The sequence below is a fragment of the Delphinus delphis genome, chromosome 5 (assembly GCF_949987515.2).
Source record: "Delphinus delphis chromosome 5, mDelDel1.2, whole genome shotgun sequence".
Classification (NCBI taxonomy): Eukaryota; Metazoa; Chordata; class Mammalia; order Artiodactyla; family Delphinidae; genus Delphinus; species Delphinus delphis.
The window spans coordinates 126,005,861-126,023,844 of NC_082687.1; the positions used below are offsets into that span (position 1 = coordinate 126,005,861).

Genomic DNA, 17,984 nt, shown 5'->3' on the forward strand with positions numbered 1-17,984 from the left:
TCAATCCCTGGTCTGGGAAGATCCCACGTGCCACAAGCAACTAAGCCCATGTGCCACAACTACTGAGCCCACGCACCGCAACTACTGAAGCTCGTGCGCCTAGAGCCCATGCTCCGCAACAAGAGAAGCCACTGCAACGAGAAGCCTGCGCACGGCAGAGTAGCCCTCGCTAGCTGCAACTAGAGAAAGCCTGCGTGCAGCAACGAAGACCCAATGCAACCAAATAAATAAAAAATAAATAAATAAAATAAAATACATGACAGCATCATTTTAGAAAGTGCATAATTTATTACATGTGAGTTAATAATAAAACGGATACTTGGGAACTTTAAAAATGAGTTACGAGTAACAGATGTAAAATTCTCAAATTCTGGAACCTGAAATATTAAAATTCAAGCAATTTCTTAAAACTCTTTCTCATGATTAGCATAGTTTGAAAACTGTTACGCTCTTCCAAGGGAAAAAGGAGGAATTAAAAAATAGACACGTTGATGAAGGCAATGAGTTCTTCCCAGCGGGCTTTATTCTCTACTGAAGCTCAATATAGGATTACCTTTTCTTTACTTACAGGAAGCTGTTCTGTTTTCCAATAACCCTCAAAACAGAATGGAAAATGCTTATGCAAAACGACGCAAGCCTTAACCATTCTATGCAGGTTTTACCATTTTAATAAACTTCTAGTCCAACAGCTTTCCCAAGTATAAAGTTCTGTGAGTGAACTATGAATATTTTTAAATATTTTCCAGATTCATCATGGAGGCTGCTTTTCTTCTCTGTACTGTAATCGCACTGAGCTGCAATTGAAATAAACAATCAGTAAGTAGCTACTTTTTCTGTGGAAAAATCTTAGACTAATACAAAGTATAATGCATCACAACTTACAATTATTGAAAATAATCTTATTGTAAGGGGTCTTGTTAGAGGTCGCTTTTTGTGTTCATTTCTCTGTTACTCTTGAGACTTTAAAATGCCTGTATTACCCTAGAGATATGCATGTCAAATACGGCATTCCATAGCTCAGTAATACACTGAGAATTCCAAAACATATTTTACAAACGAATGAAAAACATCTAGATAAAAGTTAATCAGGAAAGAGGCTAGAACACAAACTAAGTGTGAGCCAGCACAATGCAGGGCTGGTAATAAAAAGATGATGACAGATCACAGTAAGTCTAATAAGAAAATAATTTTTAAATATTAAATTGGAATTGATAATACAGACACATGGTAAAAGATATCTAACAGTACAAAAGAGTATACAGCATAAAGGAAGTCTTCCCATCTCTGTCCTTCATTCCACATCCCTCTTTCCAGGCAAAACCACTATTTCCAGCTTCTAAGTATATGTCTTGAAATATTCTAAGTGAAAATACATGCACATATTTCCTCACCCTTTTTTATTAAAAAAATGATAAAGTACTATACATACTTTTCATATTTTTCTCCTGCTAAATGATCTACCTTAGAGATAGCTCCACATTAAATCTACTTTATTCCTCTTAACAGCTGCAAAATTTCCCATGTACGGATATTCCATAGTTTAACTGGTTTCCTATTGATGGGCATTTAGATGGTCTTTCATCTTTTAGAATTATAGGCAATGCTGCAATTAGGATTTTTACGTGCTTCCTTGCACAGACTTGCCCAGGTGCAAGTACACTACCTGCAGAATAAATTCTTAGAACTGCTAGGTCACAGGTTAGGTACGTTTACAACTGTTGAGAGATACTGCCAAGTTGGGTGCCAAAGAGGTTGTACCAATACACACTCATGTCAGTGATGTGTGCAAGTGCCAGCACAATGTATTATCAACCTTCATGATCTGACAGGTGAAAAATAATATGTGATTACAGTTTAAGTCTCTATTTGCCTTTTGGGTGAGGAGGAGTTGGGCATTTAAAAAAAATGTTTAAAAGCCATCTGTCTTTTATCCTTTATTCACTTTATTGTACTGTAGCCCTTTTTTTTGTTGATTAGCCACTCTATGTGTGTTTAGGATACGAGCCTTTTGTCATATGTCTTGCAAATATTTTTCTCTGTCACTGACTTTACGACTTTTCTATGCAGAAATCTGAAATTTAAAGTCACATTTATTAATTTCTTTTCATAGTTTCTAGGTTTTGTGTCCTGCAGAGAAGGGCTTCACCACACTGATTTTTTAAAATCCCATACCGTCAAAAGAACACAGCGTGGCATTCAATAGTTTAGAATGATACACTTGGAACATCTAACTATTGTCCAGAGATGGATGAAGAAGATATAGAAAAAGTTAATCAGAACAGCACATTTCGAGCGTGACTGAATGACTACACTGCAGGGCTTGTGCTGAACCAATGACATGATGCTTGGCTGCACTGGTAAGAATGACATGTGAGAGACAATAATCATCTTTTAATGCAGTGGTCTTTAACCTTTTTGGCACCAGGGGCTGGTTTTGTAGAAGACAGTTTTTCCACGGATGGGGGGAGGGGCGGGTGGTGGTTCAGGGAAGCGACAGGAAGCGACGGGGAGTGATGGAGAGTGACGGGAAGAGACGGAGACCGATGGGGAGCGACGGGAAGCGACGGGGAGCGACGGGGGGCGACAGGGGGCGACAGGGGGCGACGGGGAGCGACAGGGGGCGACAGGGGGCGACGGGGAGCGGTGGGGAGCAATGGGGAGCAGCAGGTGAAGCTTCACTCGCTCGCCTGCTGCTCACCTCCTGCTGTGTGGCCCGGTTCCAGGGGTTGGGGATCCCTGTTTTAACGCCTTTACTTCATTAAATATCAAGCCCTTCCCAGGATATCATTTTTAACAGGAGTTTCCAGTTTTTGGAAGACAATGGGAAAATTAGAAAGGATTCAGAGAAGGCAAAGATAAAGATTAAAAAAGACTGAATATATGTCTTATAAAAAAGTTTATGACTTGGACACATTTCAAATAGAAAAAAAAATTAGCTCCAGGGAATAAATTCCTTTTTGTGTATGGGGAAAATGCTGAATGATTACTTTCCATCTTCAAATGAGAACAGAATGGAAGGAAAAAAACTTAGGGAACAATCTGTGAAGTGGCTACTGACAAAACATTAAAAAGAAGGCTCACAAGGAGAATGGTGTAATCTCTGCCATTAGGGAGTTCAAATAACAGGAGAAACATCTTTGTTGGACTGCTTAGGTTTAATTCTGTCAGGAAGGAGACAACTAGAAGTCAACTGGATTATATCGTTAAGGTTCTGTAACTGTACCCTTGTGCAGGTAGTTGATTTCAGGTAGGCATTTTCTTTACCACAGTCCTTGAAAAAGGTAAACTTGAATCTTTAAAGACTGTGATACAGAAATTTAACTTCTATATATAAGTATCTTATTTACCACTTAATGACTATGCTAAGTGCTTTGTATGTGCTAATTCCTTTGATCTTTCAATAACTCTATTGGGGAGGTGTTGTTAAACATGAAGAAACTGAGGCTTAGAGAAGATGAAATTGCCCAACGTCACATGGCTACTTAATGGCACCAGGCTATCTGCCTGACTCCAAAATACCTCCTCTCAAGATACCGTCCCATACACCTTGGCTCCTGTTACCTTATAATCTAAATGAATTCTTGAATATTTAATTAATTCAGCCAGTAATCCATAACTTCATAAGAAGTTAAACTTACATGGTAAAACAATAATTACTTTCAAGAGGCAGGAAAATTGAAGGGCAAATTATGATTGGATTTTCTTTAAGTGCTGTGCCATGTTCATACCAGAAGTAGATTTCAAGAAAAAATCTATAAACATCATGAACACAAACTGAATTCAGTATTTAGAGTTAGTTACTACTGTAATAAAATCTAAGAATAATGTTAATTTTGATTGAAACAGTACCAAATATTATATAATTATTAATACAGTAACTTGGTTTGTTTTTCTCTATCTATCTAAACAGTCTGTTTCAAGCCTATCTTTATAATCACTAAACTCTTTTCATTTTGATCCTAACAGGAGAGACTACTGCTCCTACTTTAGAACAAATGGCCCATTTCATTTATGTGATACGTGTGCATTAGGAGTAATTGCCCCTTATAATTTCATTGATGTTCTGCACTTTTTACTCTATTTCCCATTGGACAACTTTTATATGGTATTTTAGATTTATATGGTCATATACAAATGTGCATTAAATGAAGTTAAACCTATAAGCTAGGTAATTTTTTTCCATTTAAAAACTGCAATAAAAACACTGCAATTTGAAACACTACATTCAAAGCATGTCATTTACTTCCGAATCTGTCAATGAATACCTGCCTAGTTTTAGACAGAACATAATGCTAGAGCAGTGCTGTCCAACAGACCTTACTGGGGTGACAGAGTTGTTCTGTATTACGCTGTCCAATATGACATGGCTACATGTGACTTTTGAGCATTTGAATTCTGAATAGTGTGACTGAAGATTTCAATTTTAATTTTATTTAATTTTAATTTAAACAGCTGCCTGTGGCTAGCAGCTATCATATTGGACAGTGCAGTTCCAGATTCAGGTGTCAAATGGCGGACACCGATGTTTATTTCTGTTTCTGAAGTTTACCTTTTCAACCTTAAACATTAAAGAGACTAATTTTAAGTAGTTTAATCAAATAAAAATAAAACTACTAGTTCCCTGGAAACTTCTAAGGAACTTTTCTTATCTCCACTCTACTCAGACTATTGTTATCCAGGGATAACGAGGAAGCTCCCTACCTGCTGGGAGGCTGAAGCAGCTCTCTGTTCCGCCTCACTGAGTCGTTTCTGAAGTCTGTTGGATTTTTCTTGATGCTCTAGAATCAACTTTTCATTCTATTAAGGGGAAATATAAGACAAACAAGTTAGAAATCCATATGTGGCACGGAGATGTTTTATGGAATAATCAATGAAAAATCTGGACATCATTTTACCACTTACAAAATGCAAAGATAATATATCTCCAAATTTACATTTTTCAAGTCATGAACTTCAAGGTTCAAAGCTGGTTTTACATTACGACTAAACTGGTTCCCCTCCCCTGACCCTCCACCACATGCCACCAAAGAAAGTGAATTAAATCTAAAAGCAAAGTGAATCTGAAGTTAAGACCAAGGCTTTCAGTTTGTGATTTGTTAACCTTGAGATGCTATATCACTACTTTGGAATCACCTGGAGAGTATGAGAACACAGACCTGAGCCTCACAACCAGAGCATCAGTAGGGGCGGGATGGTCCTGAGAATCTGCACTTCTATCAAGTTCTTGGGTGGCGGCGATGCTGTCTGCTAGCGCATTTAGAACCACTGTGCTAGACAAGCTTCCAGGGGAACTGTGACATAGTCTACGCATTATTAAGGTCAAGAAACAGAAAATATTCATTCTAGAAATCCTGATTTTTACAGAGCTAGACTTATCGTAAATGATTTATATGCTTACAGTATTATTTAAAAGGGGAAGAAATCAGTCTACATGTTTCCCAATACATGTGTATACTCCAGAAGGTATTAGGGTCAATAGCGTTATTAAGGCATTGGTATGGGTTGCATTATGTCCCTAAAAAAAAGATGTTGAAGCCCCAACCCCCTAGTACTTATGAATGTGACCTTATTTGGAAATAGGGTCTTTGTTGATGATTAAGTTGAAGTCATTAGGGTGGGTCCATATGCAGTATGACTGGTGACTTCATAAAAAGGCGAAATTTGGACATAGAGACGGACATGCACAAAGGGAAGAACACATGAAGACACAGGGAGAACATTAGCAACAAGACAGGGAATGCCTGAGGCCACCAGAAGCTAGGAAGGAGGCCTGGAAAAGATTCTCCCTCAGAAGGAACCAATTCTGCTGTCTTCTTGGACTACTGGCCTCCAGAACTGCAAGACAATAAGTTTCTGTTGGCTAAGCCACCCCAGTCTGTATCACTTTGTTAGAGCAGCCTCAGGCAACTACATAGGCATCATGAATATAAATCTGTCACAACATGGTGTCATGCAGACAAGTTAAAAGAATCTATCAATTAAAAAAGGTATTAGCCTTCTCCATACATGCTAGCCTAAAAAAAAGTTTTTGCACATGTAAAACTGTTATACAGTTCTTTGAACTAGGTACTTCCCGTGTCATAACATACAAGTGATAAGAATGAATGTCATGCCTAGTAATACAAAATACTGAACTAACAGTATCCTGCTAAAATGTGCTTATTCTATTTCTTAGTGTGCCCAAAAGCAAAATTAAATTGTATGAAGAGAACTATATTGGCTTTTCCAATTTACCAAGATGTTTAAATACACAGTCTTAAATTTAAGAGACACATCATTAACACTAGAGAAAACCTGAGGAAAAACTGCCATCATCTATAATAATCATTTTCATAGTTATAATCACACTATATATACATTTTACTACGCTGCTACCATAAAGGTTAAGGCACAGTCCAGCTTAGATAAAACATAATATATGCAACTGTTCTTTTTTAATTGATCATTTTAGTTGCTTTTGAGCTTCCAAAATAATTAACATTACTGTGTTGAATATTTCCCTTTAAATTTTTTCAAATTTTAAATTATTTCCTTAGAACAGATTCCTGGAAGTGGGAGCAACATCAAAGAGTTTTTGAAAGGCTACTGTTTAATTGTTTTCTAAATGGCTTATGTCAATTTACAATGCTATAAAACTGAAGTGTAATGACTTCACTATGGCTCCTACAGAAGGCCACAGAGACCCATGGACCATACAGCCTGTTAATGAAATTCCAACAAATACCTTCGAAGTTTGCTCATCAAACGAAGAACTAGAGTTCTAGAAAGTTCTAATAATAATCTGGAAATTGTTTAAATTTTTTTCTTCAAAGGAAAAAATGATAAACCCTTGCTATATTTAGTTCTAAAGCATTAATCTAAAGGAATGTTTTAATATATTCCAGTAGGAAAAAGTATTTTCTACATGTCTTTTGTGATGGACTAAAACAAAATTGGAGGAGGATCTTCAAGATGATGGTGGAGTAAGTCGTGGAGATCACCTTCCTCCCCACAAATACATCAAAAATACATCTACATGTGGAAAAATTCCCACAGAACACCTACTGAATGCTGGCAGAAGAAATCAGACTTCGGAAAAGGCAGGAAAATCTCCACGTACCTGGTCATGTGGCTGACAGGGTCTTGGTGCTCTGGCCGGGTGTCAGGCCTGAGCTACTGAGGTGGGAGAGCCGAGTGCAGGATATTGGACCACCAGAGACCTCCTGGCCCCATGTCATATCAATCGGCAAGAGCTCTCCCAGAGATCTCCGCCTCAACGCTAAGACCGAGCTCCACTCAACAACCAGCAAGCTCCAGTGCTGGACATGGCATGCCAAAAAACTAGTAAGACAGTACACAACCCCACCCATTAGCAGAGAGGCTGCCTAAAATCATAATAAGTTCACAGATACACCAAAACACACCACTGGACGAGGCCCTGCCCACCAGAAAGACAAGATCCAGCCCCACCCACGGGAAAACAGGCACCAGTCCCCTCCACCAGGAAGCCTACACAACCCACTGAACCAACCTTAACCACTGGGGCCATACACCAAAAATAACGGGAACTACAAACCTGCAGCCGGCAAAAAAGAGACCCCAAACGGTAAGTTAAGCAAAATGAGAAGACAGAGAAATATGCAGCAGATGAAGGAGCAAGATTAAAACCCACCAGACCAAACAAATGAAGAGGAAATAGGCAGTCTACCTGATAAAGAATTCAGAGTAATGATAGTGAAGATGATCTAAAATCTTGGAAATAGAATGAAGAAAATACAGGAAACATTTAACAAGGACCTAGAAGAACTAAAGAGCAAAAAACAATGATGAACAACACAATAAATGAAATTAAAAATTCTCTAGAAGGAATCAATAGCAGGATAACTGAGGCAGAAGGACAGATTAGTGACCTGAAAGATAAAAGAGAGGAAATAACTACTGTAGAGCAGAATAAACAAAAAAGAATGCAAAGAATTGAGGACAGACTCAGAGACCTCTGGGACAACATTAAATGAAACAACATTCGATTTATAGGGCTCCCAGAAGAAGAAGAGAGAAAAGAAAAAGGACTGAGAAAATATTTCAAGAGATTATAGTTCAAAACTTCCCAAATATGGGAAAGGAAACAGTCAATAAAGTCCAGGAAGTGCAGAGAGTCCCAAACAGGATAAATCCATGAAGAAACACAACAAGACACATATTAATCAAACTATCAAAAATTAAATACAAAGAACAAATATTAAAGAAGCAAAGGAAAAGCAACAAATAACATACAAGGGAAACGCTATAACCTTAACACCTGATCATTCAGCAGAAACTCTGCAAGCCAGAAGGGAGTGGCAGGACATATTTAAAGTTATGAAAGAGAAAAACCTACATCAAATCTGAATGAGATCCCAGCAAGGATCTCATTCAGATTTGATGGAGAAATTGAAAACATTACGGACAAGAAAAAGCTAAGAGAATTCAGCACCACTAAACAAGCTTTACAACAAATGTTAAAGGAACTTCTCTAGGCAGGAAAAACAAGACAAGGAAAAGACCTACAATAACAAACCCCAAACAGTTAAGAAAATGGTAATAGGAACATCGATACTGAGGACTACCTTAAATGTAAATGGATTAAATACTCCAATCAAAAGACACAGACTGCCCAAAAGGATACTAAAACAAGACCCATATATATGCTGTCTACAAGAAACCCACTTCAGACCTAGGGACACATACAGACTGAAAGTGAGGGGACAGAAAAAGATATTCCATGCAAATGGAAATCAAAAGAAAGCTGGAGTAGCAATTCTCATATCAGACAAAACAAGACTTTAACATAAAGACTATAACAAGAGAAAAAGAAGGACCCTACATATGATTAAGGGATCAATCCAAGAAGAAGATATAACATTTGGAAATATTTATGCACCCAACATAGGAGCACTCCAATACATAAGGCAAATGCTAACAGCCATAAAAGGGGAAATCAACAGTAGCAAAATAATAGTAGGGGACTTTAACACCTCACATTCACCAATGGAATGAACAACGAAAATGAAAATCAATAAGGAAACAAAAGCTTTAAATGACACATTAAAAAAGATGGACTTAATTAATATTTATAGGACATTCCATCCAAAACCAACAGAACACACTTTCTTCTCAAGTGCTCATGGACCATTCTCCAGGATAGGCCATATCCTGGGTCACAAATCAAGCCTTGGTAAATTGAAGAAAATTGAAATCATATCAAGTATCTTTTCCAACCACAATGCTATAACACTAAATATCAATTTCAGGAAGAAAACTGCAAAAAATACAAACATATGGAGGCTAAACAATACGCTACTAAATAACCAAGAGATCACTGAAAAAAATCAAAAAGGAAATCAAAAAATATCTAGAAACAAATGACAATGAAAACATGATGACCCCAAACCTATGGGATGCAGTAAAAGCAGTCCTAAGAGGGAAGCTTATAGCAGCACAATCCTACCTCAAGAAACAAAAGAAATATCAAAAAACCAACCTAACCTTACACCTAAAGCAATTAGAGAAAGAAGAACAAGAAACCCCCCAAACTTAGCAGAAGGAAGGAAATCATAAAGATCACAATAGAAATAAATGAAAAAGAAATGAAGGAAACCATAGCAAAGATCAATAAAACTAAAAGCTGTTTCTTTGAGAAGAAAAAAAAATTGATAAACCATTAGCCAGACTCATAAAGAAAAAAAAGGAGAAGACTCAAATCAACAGAATTAGAAATGAAAATGGAGAAGTAACAACTGACACTGAAGAAATACAAAGGATCATGAGAGATTACTACAAGCAACTCTATGCCAATAAAATGGGCAACCTGGAAGAAATGGACAAATTCTTAGAAAAACACAACCTTCCAAGACTGAAGCAGGAAGAAAGAGAAAATATAAACAACAATCACAAGCACTGATATTGAAACTGTGATTAAAAATCTTCCAACAAACAAAAGCCCAGGATCAGATGGCTTCACAGGCAAATTCTGTCAAACACTTAGAAAAGAGCTAACACCTGTCCTTCTCAAACTCTTCCAAAATATAGCAGAGGGAGGAACACCCCCAAACTCATTCCACGAGGCCATCATCACCCTGATACCAAAACCAGAGAAAGATGTCACAAAAAAAGAAAACTATAGGCCAGTAGCACTGATGAACACAGATACAAAAATCCTCAACAAAATACTAGCAAACAAAATCCAACAGCGCATTGAAAGGATCATACACCATGATCAAGTGGGGTTTATCGCATAAATGAAAGGATTCTTCAATATACACAAATCATTCAATGTGATAAACCACATTAACAAACAGAAGGATAAAAACAATACTAAAATCTCAATAGATGCAGAAAAAGCTTTTGAGACAATTCAACACCCATTTATGATAAAAACTCTCCAGAAAGTAGGCATAGAGGGAACTTATCTCAACATAATAAAGGCCATATATAACAAACCCACAGCCAACATCCTTCTCAGTGGTGAAAAATGGAAACCATTTCCCCTAAGATCAGGAACAAGACAAGGTTGCTCACTCTCACCACTATTATTCAACACAGTTTTGGAAGTTTTAACCATAGCAATCAGATAAGAAAAAGCAATAAAAGGAATCCAAATTGGAGAAGAAGTAAAACTGTCACTGTTTGCAGATGACAGGATCCTATACATAGAGAATCCTAAAGATGCTACCAGAAAACTACTAGAGCTACTCAATGAATCTGGTAAAGTAGCAGGATACAAAATTAATGCACAGAAATCTCTTGCATTCCTATACACTAATGAGGAAAAATCTGAAGGAGAAATAAGGAAACACTCCCATTTACCACTGCAACAAAAAGAATAAAATACCTAGGAATAAACCTATCTAAGGAGACAAAACACCTGTATGCAGCAAAGTATAAGACACTGATGAAAGAAATTAAAGATGATACAAACAGATAGAGAGATATACCATGTTCTTGGATTGGAAGAATCAACATTGTGAAAATGACTGTACTATCCAAAGCAATCTACTGATTGAATGCAATCCTTCTCAAACTACCAATGGCATTTTTCACAGAATTAGAACAAAAAATTTCACAAATTCTATGGAAACACAAAAGACCCCAAATAGGCAAAGCAATCTTGAGAAAGACAAACGGAGCTGGAGGAAACACGCTGACTTTAGACTATACTACAGACTATATTATAGACTATAGTAGACTATACTACAAATCTACAGTAATCAAGACAGTATGGTACCGGCACAGAAAACAGAAATATAGATCAATGGAACAGGATAGAAAGCCCTGAGATAAACCCATGCACAGATGGTCACCTGTCTTTGATAAAGGAGGCAAGAAAAGACAGCCTCTTCAGTAAGTGGTGCTGGGCAAACTGGACAGCTACATGTAAAAGAATGAAATTAGAACACTCCCTAACACCATACATAAAAATAAACTCAAAATGGATTAAAGACATAAATGTAAGCCCAGACACTGTAAAACTATTAGAGGAAAACATAAGCAGAACACTGTGTGACACAAATCACAGCAAGATGCTTTCTGACCCACCTCCTAGAGAAGTGGACATAAAAACAAAAATAAACAAACGGGACCTAATGAAACTTAAAAGCTTTTGCACAGCAAAGGAAGCCATAAACAAGATGAAAAAACAACCCTCAGAATGGGAGAAAATATTTGCAAATGAAGCAACTGACAAAGGATCAGTCTCCAAAATACACAAACAGCTCACGCAGCTCAGTATCAAAAAAACAAACAACCCAATCCAAAAATGGGCAGAAAACCTAAATAGACATTTTTCCAAAGAAGATATACAGATCGCCAACAAATACATGAAAGGATGGTCAACATCACTAATCATTAGAGAAATGCAAATCAAAACTACAATGAGATATCTCACACCAGTCAGTATGGCCATCATCAAAAAATCTACCAACAATAAATGGTGGAGAGGGTGTGGAGAAAAGGCATCCCTCTTGCAGTGTTGGTGGGAATGTAAATTGATACAGCCACTATGCAGAACAGTATGGAGGTTCCTTAAAAAACTAAAAATAGAACTATCATATGACCCAGAAATCCCACTGCTGGGCATATACCCTGAGAAAACCATACTTCAAAAAGAGTCATGTACCACAATGTTCATTGCAGCACTATTTACAACAGCCAGGGCATGGAAGCAACCTAACTGTCCATCGATAGATGAATGGATAAAGATGATGTGGCACATATATACAATGGAATATTACTCAGCCATAAAAAGAAACCAAATTGAGTTATTTGTAGTGAGGGGGATGGACCTAGAGTCTGTCCTACAGAGTGAAGTAAGTCAGAAAAACAAATACCGTATGCTAACACGTATATATGGAATCTAAAAGAAATATTGTTCTGATGAACCTAGGGGAGGGACAGGAATAAAGAGGCAGATGAAGAGAATGGAGTTGAGGATATGGGGAGGGGGAAGGGTAAGCTGGGACGAAATGAGAGAGTGGCACTGACAGATACACACTACCAAATGTAAAATAGATAGCAAGTAGGAAGCAGCCGCACAGCACAGGGAGACCAGCTCAGTGCTTTGTGACCACCTAGATGGGTGGGATAGGAGGGTGGGAGGGAGACGCAAGAGGGAGGGGATATGGGGATATATGTATATGTATAGCTGATTCAGTCTGTTATATAGCAGAAACTAACACAAAAATGTAAAGCAATTATACTCCAATAAAGATGTTAAAAAAAATTAGAGGAACTGGGTTAAAAAAAAGTCTCAGACATGCACAGAAATAAAGGGGATCCTAACAATTCTGAAAAAGCACAAGGTATACTGGTGCAACTGAAATAAGAGCTCTATCTTTGTCATTTAAATGAATCACTAGCTAGTGATGAATCACTAGCTTTCAAAGCTTTTATTCATATTATATTAAGTGTGCACTTTTAGGGTTATGTATGATTTCTACAAGAAATACTCACATCCATATGGTATTTCCAAGTTGAGAATTAATTTGGACTTGGCTCAGGTAAAATTCTATAACATGTGTATCAACCTGCAGCAGAAAGCACTTCCCAGGAGGGTCATTATCTTACCTCAACTACCTTTTCATTTGCCATTTCCAGCTGAGAAAGCAGCTCTTGGGTATGAAGTTTCTGTCGATTCAGCTCACTCCTATTAATCAAGAGACAGGGAAGAAAAAAAAAAAGAACGGAAGAAAAAGCCATTAATATAACTGTTCAAAAATTTAACAAAATCGAATCTTTATTAGTGAGATACATGTTCATGTTTTGAACAAAAATATCTTGTGTGCAAAATAAAAGTTGCTTCTTAATAGACCATATCTGAAACGACACATTTCTTTATAAAACACATATGTATTCTGGACATTGGTTGTACAATAGTGTGAAAATACTTAGCACTATTGAACTGTTCACTTAAAATGAATGGAAAACTTCCAGGTGGGTGAACACGTGGAAATTTGGGCAGAGTTTTGGGCCTGGAGAGGGTAAAGATGCTCCGTACCCCTCTCCCATGCCTGGCCCTATGCATCTCGTCCATTTGATGTTCATGTGTATCTTTTATCATAACCTGTAACAAACTGCTAAACGAAAAAGAAGAGAGCAATAATAATAACAACAGAGAAATATTCTGCATGATAAAGAGCCATCTCTTGGCTGGCAAGGACCAAAGTATTCTACCCCTGGGAAGCCTGTTTTGCATTTGCAGCAAGAGGGCATTGAGGACCCCTCAAGAATACACCACTCGAGCTTAGTTACGCCTGTGCAGAAGGACAACTTCTGCACCTTTTTCCAATCCCTGCGTGCCTCACACTCACCACACCTCAGACTGCTGTACTTTTTTATTCTTTATTCCCAAAATAGCTTGAGCCCCTGTCTTCAGGGAGGCAAATATGAGACTGGTTATCCTGTCGCTTGGCTGCTTACTGAATAAGCCCTCTGTTTGTTGCAAACCTCGAAAACTCAGTGATCTGGTTGCTACCTGTCAGGCAAAACCAAGCACGCTCGGTAACGTCAGGAGATCACAAATGAATTCATCTAGAGAACTGACAAATCTGTCAAAAAGAGTTGGCTCTTGAGAGAAGATTTGTTTCCGTGGCAGCCGTGCGGCTGACAGGGTATTGGTGCTCTGGCCTAGTGTGAGGCCTGAGCTTCTGAGGTGGGAGAGCTGAGTTCAGGACACTGGACCACCAGAGACCTCCTGGCCCCACGTAATATCAATCTGCAAGAGCTCTCCGAGAGATCTCTGTCTCAACGCTAAGACCCAGCTCCACCCAACGACCAGCAAGCTCCAGTGCTGGACGCCACATGCCAATCAACTAGCAAGACAGGAACACAACCGCACCCATTGTCAGAGAGGCTGACTAAAATCATAATAAGTTCACAGACACCCAAAACACACCACCAGACGCAGCCCTGCCCACCAGAAAGACAAGATCCAGCCCCACCCATGGGAAAACAGGCACCAGTCCCCTCCACCAGGAAGCCTACACAACCCACTGAACCAACCTTAACCACTGGGGGCAGACACTAAAAACAACGGGAACTACGAACCTGCAGCCTGCGAAAAGAAGACGGCAAACACAGTAAGTTAAGCAAAATGAGAAGACAGAGAAATATGCAGCAGATAAAGGAGCAAGGTAAAAACCCACCAGACGAAACAAATGAAGAGAAAATAAGCAGTCTACCTGCAAAAGAATTCAGAGTAATGATGGTGAAGATGATCCAAAATCTTGGAAATGGAACGGAGAAAATATAAAAAACGCTTAACAGGGACCTATAAGAACTAAAGAGCAAACAAACAATGATGAACAACACAATAAATTAAATTAAAAATTCTCTAGAAGGTTCAATAGTAGAATGACTGAGGCAGAAGAACAGATAAGTGACAGGTGAGACAAAATACTGGAAATAGCAACTGGAGTACAGAATAAAGAATGAAAAGAATTGAGGACAGTCCCAGAGACCTCTGGGAAAACAATAAATGCAACAACATTCGAATTATAGGAGTCCCAGAAGAAGAAGAGAAAAAGAAAGGGACTGAGAAAATATTTGAAGAGATTATAGTTGAAAACTTCCCTAACATGGGAAAGGAGATAGTCAATTAAGTCCAGGAAGTGCAGAGAGTCCCAAACAGGATAAATCCAAGGAGAAACACAAGAAGACACATAACAATCAAACTATCAAAAATTAAATACAAAGAAAAATACTAAAAGAAGCAAGGGAAAAGCAACAAATAACATACAAGGGAATCTCTGTAAGGTTAACAGCTGATCTTTCACCAGAAACTCTGCAAGACAGAAGGGAGTGGCAGGACATATTTAAAGTGATAAAAGGGAAAAACCTACAACCAAGATTACTCTACCCAGCAAGGATCACATTCAGATTTGACGGAGAAATTAAAACCTTTACAGACAAAAAAAAGTTAAGAGAGTTCAGCACCACCAAACCAGCTTTACAACAAATGCTAAAGGAACTTCTCTAGGCAGGAAAAACAAGACAAGGAAAGACCTACAATAACAAACTCAAAACAATTAAGAAAATGGTAATGGGAACATACATATCAAGAACTACCTTAAATGTAAATGGATTAAATGCTCCAATCAAAAGACACAGACTGTCCGAAAGGATTCTAAAACAAGACCCGTATATATGCTGTCTACAAGGGACCCACTTCAGGCCTTGGGACACATACAGACTGAAAGTAGGGTACGGAAAAAGATATTCCATGCAAATGGAAATCAAAAGAAAGCTGGAGTAGCAATTCTCATATCAGACAAAACTAGACTTTAAAATAAAGACTATAACAAGAGAAAAAGAAGGACCCTATATAATGATTAAGGGATCAATCCAAGAAGAAGATATAACAATTGTAAATATTCATGCACCCAACACAGGAGCACCCTAATACATAAGGCAAATGCTAGCAGCCATAAAAGGGGAAATCGACAGTAGCACAATAATAGTAGGGGACTTTAACACCTCACATTCACCAATGGAATGAACAACGAAAATGAAAATCAATAAGGAAACAAAAGCTTTAAATGACACATTAAAAAAGATGGACTTAATTGATATTTATAGGACATTCCATCCAAAACCAACAGAACACACTTTCTTCTCAAGTTCTCATGGACCATTCTTCAGGATAGATCATATCTTGGGTCACAAATCAAGCCTTGGTAAATTGAAGAAAACTGAAATTGTATCAAGTATGTTTTCCAACCACAATGCTATGAGAGTAAATATCAATTACAGGAAAAAAACTGTAAAAAATACAAATATATGGAGGCTAAACAATATGCTACTAAATAACCAAGAGATCACTGAAGAAATCAAAGAGGAAATCAAAAAGTACCTAGAAACAAATGACAATGAAAACACAATGACCCAAAACCTATGGGATGCAGCAAATCAGTTCTAAGAGGGAAGTTTATAGCAATACATTCCTACCTCAAGAAACAAGAAAAATCTCAAAAAAAAAACCTAACCTTACACCTGAAGCAATTAGAGAAAGAACAAGAAACCCCCCAAACTTAGCAGAAGGAAGGAAATCATAAAGATCACAATAGAAATAAATGAAAAAGAAATGAAGGAAACGATAGCAAAGATCAATAAAACTAAAAGCTGGTTCTTTGAAACGATAAACAAAATTGATAAACCATTAGCAAGACTCGTCAAGAAAAAAACGGAGAAGACTCAAATCAACAGAATTAGAAATGAAAAAGAAGTAAAAACTGACACTGAAGAAATACAAAGGATCATGAGAGATTACTACAAGCAACTCTATGCCAATAAAATAGACAACTTAGAAGAAATGGACAAATTCTTAGAAAAACACAACCTTCCAAGACTGAAGCAGGAAGAAAGAGAAAATATAAACAGAACAATCACAAGCACTGAAATTGAAACTGTGATTAAAAATCTTCCAACAAACAAAAGCCCAGGATCAGATGGCTTCACAGGCGAATTCTGTCAAAAACTTAGAGAAGAGCTAACACCTATCCTTCTCAAACTCTTCCAAAATATAGTAGAGGGAGGAACACTCCCCAACTCATTCCACGAGGCCATCATCACCCTGATACCAAAACCAGACAAAAATGTCACCTAAAAAGCAAATTACAGACCAATATCACTGATGAACGCAGATACAAAAATCCTCAACAAAACACTAGCAAACAGAATCCAACAGCACATTGAAAGGATCATACACCATGATCAAGTAGGGTTTACCCAGGAATGCAAGGATTCTTCAATATACGCAAATCAATCAATGTGATACACCATATTAACAAACTGAAGGATAAAAACCATACTAAAATCTCAATAGATGCAGAAAAAGCTTTTGACAAAATTCAACACCCATTTATGATAAAAACTCTCCAGAAAGTAGGCAAAGAGGGAACTTATATATATATATATATATAACAAACCCACAGCCAACATCCTTCTCAGCGGTGAAAAATGGAAACCATTTCCACTAAGATCAGGAACCAGACAAGGTTGCCTACTCTCACCACTATTATTCAACATAGTTTTGGAAGTTTTAGCCACAGCAATCAGAGAAGAAAAAGCAATGAAAGGAATCCAAATGGGAAAAGAAGTAAAACTGTCATGGCAGATGACATGATCCTATACATAGAGAATCCTAAAGATGCTACCAGAAAACTACTAGAGCTACTCAATGAATCTGGTAAAGTAGCAGGATACAAAATTAATGCACAGAAATCTCTTGCATTCCTATACACTAATGAGGAAAAATCTGAAAGAGAAATTAAGGAAACACTGCCATTTACCACTGCAACTAAAAGAATAAAATACCTGGGAATAAACCTATCTAAGGAGACAAAACACCTGTATGCAGAAAACTATAAGACACTGATGAAAGAAGTTAAAGATGATACAAACAGATGGAGAAATGTATCATGTTCTTGGATTGGAAGAATCAACATTGTGAGAATGACTCTATTAACCAAAGC

At 37.6% G+C, this 17,984-nt stretch overlaps 1 protein-coding gene across 4 annotated transcripts in view; it reads right to left on the reverse strand.

Annotated features, from left to right (window-relative positions):
* Window positions 1-218: 218 nt before the first annotated feature.
* Window positions 219-17,984, reverse strand: part of SCLT1 (sodium channel and clathrin linker 1) — a 264,343-nt gene continuing 246,577 nt past the window's right edge. For 2 of the 4 annotated variants that reach the window (XM_060011870.1, XM_060011869.1), the window contains exons 19-21: window positions 13,081-13,159; window positions 4,702-4,797; window positions 219-794 (exon numbers count right to left, since the gene is read on the reverse strand). In XM_060011870.1, the coding sequence (XP_059867853.1) occupies window positions 732-794; window positions 4,702-4,797; window positions 13,081-13,159 (238 nt within the window). In that variant the 3' untranslated portion in view covers window positions 219-731. Of the gene's footprint in view, window positions 795-3,638; window positions 3,753-4,701; window positions 4,798-5,156; window positions 5,292-13,080; window positions 13,160-17,984 lie in introns of those variants that run through there. The other 2 variants (XR_009519466.1, XR_009519467.1) reach the window with 2 other exon arrangements.